General features: G+C 40.1%; 1 protein-coding gene across 1 annotated transcript; it reads left to right on the top strand.

Annotated features, from left to right (window-relative positions):
• The first annotated feature begins 2,362 nt into the window (after window positions 1–2,362).
• LOC143862003 (GDSL-like Lipase/Acylhydrolase superfamily protein) lies at window positions 2,363–9,828 on the top strand. Its single transcript, XM_077372995.1, has 5 exons — window positions 2,363–2,663; window positions 6,617–6,826; window positions 6,911–7,080; window positions 7,570–7,840; window positions 9,381–9,828. Exons 1-5 carry the CDS (start codon window positions 2,414–2,416, stop codon window positions 9,644–9,646), a joined length of 1,167 nt encoding a protein of 388 aa, XP_077229110.1. The 5' UTR covers window positions 2,363–2,413; the 3' UTR covers window positions 9,647–9,828.
• Window positions 9,829–10,244: the final 416 nt, after the last annotated feature.

Genomic DNA, 10,244 nt, shown 5'->3' with positions numbered 1-10,244 from the left:
ACAATATCGAAACTTTCACTTTTCGTCAGTAAGGAAATAGTTATAGAAGAAGAATTCATGGCCGATTACAAAGCCTCATTTACTCTAAAACAGAAACTTATGAAAATTAAAGGACGGAGATCGGGGTCGGCTTCCCAACACCTCAACCCTAACCCAACCTGAAATGAAATTGGGTTGCCTTTTCCCAACCCAAATTGGATTGCCTTTGCCCAACCCAACCGAGGAAATGCCAGCCCAACCTGAGCCAAAATTGGGTTGAACTAGTCCGGTTCGAGTTGAGCCGATACAAGTTGCACTCGTATCGACTTTGATACCTTTGAATATTAGGGCTTTCTGTTTAAAAAAAATGAACTAATAATAGGTGCTATTTCCCTATGTGTCTCTGAAAGTTAAAAATAATTTATTTTTAAAAAAAAAATATTCTTATTTCGGTCACTATTTAGTGGAAATTGGAGACGGACACAAATTCATTGCTATTTCCCTATGTATCCCTCCCGAAATCCATGGCAACACTCATTCGTGAGAGAGTGATTTACCCCACTTCTACCACATCTATATGATCAGATCCGTTGATCCAAACACCTTGATCGGATGATCCTAGGCCCTTGATTGATCAAGCCGCATTTGGGGATCCACCTTGAAAGGCTAAGCCCTTTGATTTTGTAATCATTTATCTTATGCATTTAATGTCTCCATTCCAGCTGGGACCCAGACCATCGGGTCCTGTTATAGTATTTTACAAGGTTATTAGAATTAATGTTGTAATTATCCAAACATTCTTCCTAAATCAGTCGAATATTATCAATCTAATCTCAACTCTTAAATGGTAATTAATTTTTGATAATCTAAAAAGATTGCAACCTTTTACGATAGGACACGGAAAGGGTTTGCTATATCTATTTGAATTCACTCGGCCTTCATCATCTTTGCTCACGTCTCCTCTCTAACCCAATCTGTTAAGTTCTCAATCATTCTCAACCCTACATCTTATGCCTGACAAGATCAACGGCCAAGGATATAGTCCGTAACCCATGGGACCCAGAAGTCTAACCTGACAGTCCTTTCATTAGACAGTCTGTCGAGTCCTTTCATTAGACAGTCTCATCCACCCACGCCTGGGTGAGACTGATTACCATATCATCTATAAATTAATTTAGGGCGCTGATATTCCTCTCCCCCCACCCGGGGCGGGGCGGGCTACCATTTCCCCACCATTTGACCGCCCTCTCTCTCTCCACACACACACAACAAGAACAGTTGGTGGGCCCAACAAAAACCGTTGGTGGAATGGTGGGCCTATCTTTGAACAACGTAGCCCCGCCCATACCACGCCATAGGATAATCCAAACCGTCCATTTGATGGACCATAAATGTAAATAGGTTGTGTCCTAAAATATTATTTCCATATGCTGATCTTGGCCGTCCGATATAAATAGAAACTACATCTTATGCAACCTCTATAGATTGCAGGGTTGTGATCATCCTACGGAAATGATTTTTGGGGCACAACCTATTTACATTGTGGCCCATCAAATGGACGGCTCTGATCATCCTATGGTCTGGACGGTACACTTCATTTTCAAAAATCTGGGAGGGGCCTAAATTGGTACGAACCACACCATAGGAAGATCCAAACCATGGACGGCTTGGATCATCCTATGTTGTGGACGGTACGCTTCAATTTGAAAAATATCGGTGGGGCCTATGATTGGGCCTTAATGTTAGTGTACGACAACTCCATAGGATGATCCAAAGCATGGACGGCTTGGATCATCCTATGTTGTGGACGGTACGCTTCAATTTGAAAAATATCGGTGGGGCCTACGATTGGACCTACCATGGACGGCTTGGATGGTCCTATGTTGTGGACAGACCTTAATGTTACTTTACAACCAACTCCATAGAATGATCCAAACCATTCATTTGATGGGCCACAATGTAAATAGGTTGTGCCCCAAAAATCATTTCCATAGGATGATCACAACCCTACAATCTATAAAGGTTGCATAAGATGTAGTTTCTATTAGATCGGAGGGCTAGGATCAGCCTATGGAAATGATATTTTGGGACGCAACCTATTTACGTTTATGGCCCATAAAATGGACGGTTTAGATTATCCTATGGTGTGGTATGGGCGGGGCCTGCGTTGTTCAAAGATGGGTCCACCATTCCACCAACGGTTTCTGTTGGGCCCACCAACTGTTCCTATTGTGTGTGTGTGTGGAGAGAGAGACCCTGTCAAATGGTGGGAAAGTGACGTATACGTTAAATCCTAACGTTTAATGTTAGCCAGCCATTCCGGGGGGGAGAGATAATATCAGCGCCCTAAATTTATATAAATAGCATACAAAAACCCCACTTCTCCTTATTTTCTATTTCATATCATCTCCTTTCTTATCTTCCTGTTTTCACCATGGACCCCTCTAAACGTTTTCTTAGTGTCTCTTTTAGTATTCTACTTTTAACACTGATTACCATATATAATCCTGCCTATGCTTCTGCCCATTGTAATTTTCCCGCAATCTTCAACTTTGGCGACTCGAATTCCGACACGGGTGGGCTCTCGGCGGCTTTCGGCCCTGCTCCTCCACCCAATGGGGAGTCCTTCTTTCATATCCCGGCCGGGAGATATTCCGATGGACGCCTTCTTATCGATTTCATCGGTATGTCTTTTTCTTTATTTTTTTCCTCCACTTATTCTATCTTGTTTTTTAATCTTTAATGGAGTTAGAGTTTAGCTTTTAGATTCATCATGAATGTAGTCTTAGATTAAAAAAAAAAGGAAGAAGATATATACTTCTTTGGATTCTCTTGTTAAGCTTTCTACTTGTTTTCTTGTAATACTTTCTCTAATTAAGAAAGAGTATAATTGTCTAAACACGTTTATTATTAAGAGAGTATATAATTATATAAACACGTTTATGGGTGCTTTATTTTTTTAAGATTTTTACACTCCCTTGTTTTGACATGGCCGCTGCTTTCTTAATTTTTAACTTCTCTGATAGACCTGTTGATATAGCTTTTCAGGGAATTAGAGGGTAAATAAAGATAGGAGTGTCGATATGAAAACAAGTCAGTGTAGATTTCATCTTCCTAAAGGGCCCTCTTTGTATTGCACGCAGGGATTTTCCAGAAAAGTTTGGAGAGGAAAGATTTTTCTAAAACATCTTACTATTTCCGTGCCCAAGAAAAAATACAACTTGAACCTAGGGGTATCAACGGATCCACTTCGGATCCGATCCACCTATGTCACGGTCACGATCCATTCAAATTCCTTATCAGTCTAATCGGATTCGGATTGTTCTTCGGATCCTACTTTCGACGTCACGTTCATGATCCATTTTAAATCGGACCGTCCATTGGAGTGTCCTATTATGTCTCACTAAGCTTAGTACATAATTAATTTTTTTTTAAAAAGAGTTAGAATGTCACTCCACCATAATGGAAAGCAGTAATCGACTTCAAAGAAGTGACTAAAAACAGAGAAAAATATGTATCTACTATCCAGTATTCTAAGAAGATAATAGAAACCAAAAACTTAGCAGGAGTTTTCCGTGCTTACTGCTCGGATGCTGGGAAGGCAAGGTTGCTACGATGGTGAGGGTGAGAGCAATGACTAGCGATGACGAGGGTGAGAGCAATGACTAGGGACAGAACATGGAGTAGATGGGTTATGTTTACAGATAGGAAGATGAGATGTTTGTTCCATAAATGGGGAGGAGTTACTTACACGGGAAGGTATAGGAGATTTCATTCAATAAAGATGGAAACGAGTAACTACTAAAAGAATATGACTATTTTGACGAGAATACCCCCACTTAACATTGATGTTGTAATGATTTTGAGGGTATTACTGTAAGATGATTTCGGATCGTGACTGTCCCTAAGGACTTTCGCAACATGCCTGGATCCGATCCGAAAATTTTCGGATCATATGATTGGGAATCCGAAATATGCCCATGGACCCTCTTGGTATGCTTATATCCTGTTCATTAAAGTTCGGATTCGGATGGTCCATCGGACCATCTGGATCCATTGAAAAAAATTCCCAAGAAATTTTTTTCCTTTAGAATTGTTTTTCATGCAATCCAAACAGGGCATAAATTAAATCCTAGCTTTGAACAAAACCTGGAAAGATACTGACCTTTTTGACTACTCTTTTGACTTATTCCAAAAACTTTCATGTGACCCATGTTTTGTAGTATGTATTGCTGGTGAAAGGCCCTGTCTCGTGCAAGCATGATTGGGAGACAAACCTCTCAGCCTCTCAGGACTTATCTAAAATATGATTTTTTAATAAAAGCAAACTGATATTTCGAATTTCGATCACTTTTGTTTGTCTTTTCCCGAATATGATGTCAGGAAAGTAGGAAACAACAAACAAAAGTTGTGGAAATGCAATTATTGTAATGATGCCATCTTTTAGACAACGTTTTGTTTTTCAAAAAAGGTTTAAGAACAAGACGATCAGTATGAGATTGAAGGGAATAATTTGAAATAGTGGTGGTCCCCACAGTATGGAATGCCTTTGTTTTACAGAACAAGTTATTAATGGGTAATTATTGTGTAATGCGTCATGAAAAATAGACTGTACAGAATTTACTTTGAGATTTGCTAGCAAAACGGGATCGCATGCTGAAAAAAGAGCACGGGATCTTCTATCATGACAAAAAAACAAAAAAAGTGGGGATTTATCCCTTCTTTATTTTAGGAAAGGGATCCTGTTTTAGAAGTGTTTTCTATTTACCTTTAGATAAGATAATGGATTAAATAAAGTCTTAAAAAGCAAGACCTTTATCTATAGAGGGCCCCTTTGGATGATGAGGACTCAAGTCAATTTGTCCTAGATAAGAATAAAAAGTGAAATCAATTCAAATAAGATGCTCTTGTGGAAAATGCCTAAGCTTAAGATTGTCCATTCAAATTCTCTAGTTAAGACACTATGGAAAGATTCAAACCAATATGAATCTCTCTTCCTCTTTATTTTTAGTAAATAGGATTCACTTGGGCCCTGTTTGGCAACCTTGAAAATACATTCAAAAGAAAATGTTTATAGGGCCAGTTTTGAGAGATGTACGTCAAGGTGGCAAGCAGGCCGTGCCGTGCTGGCACGGCACAAAATTTTACTGCCCACATAGCCCGCGGGCCAAGCACGGCACGGCACGATTCGGCCATGGGCCGTGCCGGAGGTTAGGCACGGACGAGAAAACAACCACATAAAGTCCTTTTTACACTGTTTTTCGTCGTGCTGGAAGTGCCGTGCCGCTTTTCGTGCCGTGTCGTTTCGTGCCGCGTGCCTAAACCCTTAGGCCGGCACATCCCACCTCACTGTAGCAAGCGTGCCGTGCCGGGCGTGCTGCGGGCCAACACAGCCCAGTTGCCAACTTGAGATGGACGGGAGAGGGAAAACTTTGACAGGGCGGGAGTGATGGGGGCATGAAATCTCCTAAAAATTTTAACGGGTAATTTCTTTTCACTATTTTTAAGGACTCTCTCTCTCTCTCTCTCTCTCCCCCCGTTGGGTCCACTACTATTCCATGGAATAATATTTCATGGTCGCAAAATATGGCCTTAGAATAAATATTTTATTTGGTAAATTTTAGTTTTTGGTTCGATGATCCCAAAGGGATAGTTTTAGGCGGTGGTCATTTCACCCTTGATGAAATAACGGTGGTCTTTTTGACCTTTTATACGTTACGTAAGCATACTTTTCATGTAATAAGATTAGTTATAGCCACGTATTTGATGATCTAAATCATCCTTTTGTGGATGGGACATGCCCTAAAACTGCCCTCATCGAAAATACTAATCCTTTCTAGATACAACTTTTATTACTAAGGGTCATGTGTATAGTGTATGCACCTTACATTTCCTATATAAACTCCTCACATGAGTCGATGAGTGGCGCCAACTGCCTGTTCAAGATATGGACATGCTTGGATAGGCCTCACTCCTCGCTAGCTATGTACTTGGTCATGACTGACATCATATATACCGAATGGTTGATGTATATGATCCCTCCGGTTGCTTGCTTTTGCAACCTCGCAATGTGACAACACTATAATTGGGTATTTATTGCCAATGGTAACACAAGTGTGTCATCAAGAATAATTCAAGATTAATTATTATTTAGGAGCTATTTGGGTGACATCATGAATGCTTTTGTTGGACCTATCGGAATCATTGATTCTACATAAGCCAAGGTCCATGCCCTCTACAAGGGATTAACTATTTTCTTCAACTAGATGGACGGTTGGAAGTGGAGAGTGACTCTTCGAATACTACGTTGTGGGCTAAAGGAATGCCGCGGGTCTGTGGAGACTCCAACTTATTAGATGAGACAAAAGATCTATCTATTTAGTGATTATTCCTGGTAGTGCCAATGATTTGGCTGATCGATCGCCTTGTCAAATCTGGAGCTTCTAGAGGTCACTCGTGTATGGAGCATTTGGGAGCATTTGTAATCTTCTTTGATTTAATGAATTAATAGTATCTTTCTCATAAAAGAAAGAATAATTGAAGCTTAATCATCTAGTTTTATTTAGTGATTCTTTATCTCTTTTGGTAATCACTGATCATTGATCAAATACAAGTTTCTCTGATTCCGGCTTTACAGCAAATAGCTTTGGATTACCATATCTTAATGCGTACCTCGACTCGGTGGGAACTAATTTCACCCATGGAGCGAATTTCGCCACTGCTGGATCGACCATCCGAGCACAAAACAGTACTCTACAACAATCTGGGTTCAGTCCTTTTTCATTGGACGTGCAAACCTGGCAGTATGATCAGTTCATATCTCGGTCCGGGTTGGCCATCCAAAAAGGTAATTTTACTAGCCACAAGCATTTTCTATATGAAGAGTGTGTAGGATTAGAGTGTTTTAATTTGGGGGCTTTGAATCATGCAGGAGACGTTTTCAAGGGTTTGTTGCCAAAACAAGAGTATTTCTCCAAAGCGCTTTATACTTTCGATATTGGTCAGAATGATGTCACCTCAGGGTACTTTTCTAACAAATCGTCCGAAGAAGTAAAAGAATCTATTCCAGATATACTCGATAAGTTCACCATAGTAATAAAGGTAACAGTTAATTGAGATTTAATACGACGTGTGGCCTTATAAAGCTGTATTTTTCAAAAAGTATGGTATAAGATGATCCATTTGTCGGACCACACAGCATAAATAGGTTGTGCCCCAAAATTGTGTCCATAGGATGATCCTAACCCCCAGATCAATAGAGGGGAAAATTCTATAGATTGGAGGGTTAGGATCTTCCTATGGAAATAATTTTTGGGGCTGAACCTATATATGTTGTGGCCCAACAAATTCAAGGTTTGGATCATCTTATGATGTGGGCCGTAGCATACTTCCCCCTATCGGACGGTTAGGACCATACCATGGAAATGATTTCGGGGGGCACAGCCTATTTATTTTGTGGCCCAACAAATGGACGGTTTGGATCGTCTTATGATGTGGGCCATACCCTACTTTTTCAAAAAATACTTCTATATAGTGCCAGACACCAGTTAATCTCTCTCTCCGTCTATTAAAAAGTTAGTTCTTTTGCAGAATATATATTGGCAAGGAGGGAGATATTTTTGGATTCACAACACGGGTCCTGTTGGGTGCCTTCCATATATTTTGGCTAGATTGCCTATCAGAAAGGAGGATTTGGACAGTGCTGGATGTGCAACTCCTTATAATAACATGTGCAAATATTTCAATGAGAAATTGAAAGAAACTGTAAAACAACTTAGAAAGGATCTTCCAGAGGCTGCATTCATCTATGTTGATGTCTATTCAGTCAAATACTCTCTCATTAGCAAAGCCAGGAAGCATGGTGAGTCCTCACGCTACTTTTATTTTCTTTAGTTGCTAACTTTATTTACCAAATTTGGTCCTCCCATGTGGGAACATGGATGGCCAACTCGGGACTCGTCCGAGTCAGATTGACCTGGTCATTAATTAGGTGGCGGGTCAAGAAGCCCATGCTGGATCTTATGGGTTTCACGTTTAGAAAATCAAGCCAAATTTTCTTTGGATTTGCTAGGGACCATCGCACAAGGCATTTCGCGACCAGGTTGTTGCATGAGTGAGAAGCCACCTCAGATGAATTAAATGAATAAGACAAAATCTGCTGAAAAGTGAGCCTATGTGGCAGGTCTCTCATGCAACAGCCTGGCTCAGAAAATGCCTTTTGCGATGGTCCCGAGCAAATTGCAATTTTCTTTTACTCGCTAGATTTCTTTTCTGAATTTGCTAAGATGTGGTTGCTCGAGAAATTATATGATGCCCGACCGTCAATTCCCTTCTGGGTGGAACGATAAAAGTACCACCCTCGATGTTTGATCCAACAGCAGTAACTTAAGAAAGTGATATGCTGTTGGATCAAACAAAGGGTGGTACCGCCCACAAGGGACATGACGGTCGGGCACCAAATAAAAACTCGTGGTTGCTCTCTCATGCAATAGACCTTTCTAGAAATGCCTTCTGTGATGGTCCCCAGCAAATCCCTTTTTTTCTTTTAACTTTATATGGCTTCCGGAGAATAAACTTAAGGGAAGTGATATATTCGCCCGTTTTTTCCCTTGGACAGCCTCATATATTGTATTTTGACTATTTTACACAAGGAGATGTCCCAAGGAGAGAAAGGGGCGAATATATCAACTCAACTCAACTCAACTAAGCCTTTGTCCCAAACTAGTTGGGGTCGGTTAATGAATCCTATAGAAAGTTTTAATGAGGAATGTGAAAGGATCTACCAATTGACTAATTCTAAACCTGCCACTAGTTGGGTTCATCTACATGGATCATTTTCTTCCATTCTCTCCCATCCAAAGTCACGTTCTATGTTATGTTCCTAGATCTCAAGTCTCTCCTCACCGTTTCTACCTAAGTTATTTTCGGTCTTCCCCACCTCTTTTTACTCCATCAACTTGGCACGAGTCACTTCTTCTCACTGGAGCATCCTAAGGCCTACGTTGGATATGCCCAAACCATCTTAAGCGGTGCTCTTTCATCTTCTCCTCAATTGGTGCCACCCCCACTTTTTTACGGATGTCTTCATTTTTAATTCGATCTAACCTTGTGTGGCCGCACATCCATCTTATAGAAAAACACAACATCTTGTTCACATAAAGGTAATTAAGAAAAAGTAAGTAAATACATCACACTATTGATCTTCCTATAAGATTATTTTGACATTATCAAGAAGAATAAGAGAACATCTCAAAAAAGTATAGAAACTAGAAAAGTCTTATAAAAAACCACAAAAAGTTGCATTAGAACACTTTTGCATTTCCCTACACATATATCATTGCCAACGTTGTCTGAAGTCTTTTCCCTCCATTTGTTCTTACTATAGAAAAATTTGATGGCAGGATTTTTGCATCCTCTTAGAGCATGCTGTGGACATGGAGGTAAGTATAACTACAATAGGCATTTAGGTTGTGGAGGAAAGATTCATGTCAACGGGACTGATGTTTTAGTTGGAAAGTCGTGCAAAGATCTATCAGTTCGAATCAACTGGGATGGAGTCCATTACACTCAGGCTGCTAACAAGTGGGTCTTTGATCAGATCGTTGATGGTGCATTTTCTGATCCCCCTATCCCTTTGAGAATGGCTTGTCACAAGAAGGCAGATTGAACGATCATATTCTTGTTTATTTATTTTAATTTTAGAATGTTTGGTTTTAGGATTAATTTGTTTTGAAAAATTGGACATGGTTAGAAAGAGGGGTGAAATTTTTTTCTTGTGGAAGGCAATTTGCTCTCCAAAATGGAACTCTTTAAGTGCCATATAAGGATGAATGGTCACCATTGCATGTATCCCAAAGTGGAATGAGTTTTTTTTTTTGGTGTTAAGAAATGTTGATTTTTTGTTATTTAAAAATGAAAATCATTTAGAAATTCAATATTTATTTTGAACGGAGGTCTCGATCTCATTTTTTCTACTGTAAAACACGTGTTTTGTTTGGACCCGAGTAGAACTCACCCTTAAAAGCTAGCCCTTAAGCGGAGGGGGTGCCCAAGTCCTTATAAGCCCATACACATTCATTCCCTTTTCCGTCGTGGTATCTTTTGCTTTTGTGTGGAACCCCCAATAATCTCTCCCTCCACCTGGATTGAACATGGATAATCTCGCCTCTCCACACTGCGGCAACGTGGCAAATACGAGATCTTCTTTGAGGGAATTTCACCATCATCAGAGGTTGAGGAATTTTCTCCATCCTCAGAGGTACACC

The sequence above is a fragment of the Tasmannia lanceolata genome, unplaced genomic scaffold (assembly GCF_043159265.1).
Source record: "Tasmannia lanceolata isolate RefF3 unplaced genomic scaffold, GAP_Taslan_0.1 ptg000037l, whole genome shotgun sequence".
Classification (NCBI taxonomy): Eukaryota; Viridiplantae; Streptophyta; class Magnoliopsida; order Canellales; family Winteraceae; genus Tasmannia; species Tasmannia lanceolata.
This window is presented reverse-complemented; position numbering and strand designations above follow the sequence as displayed.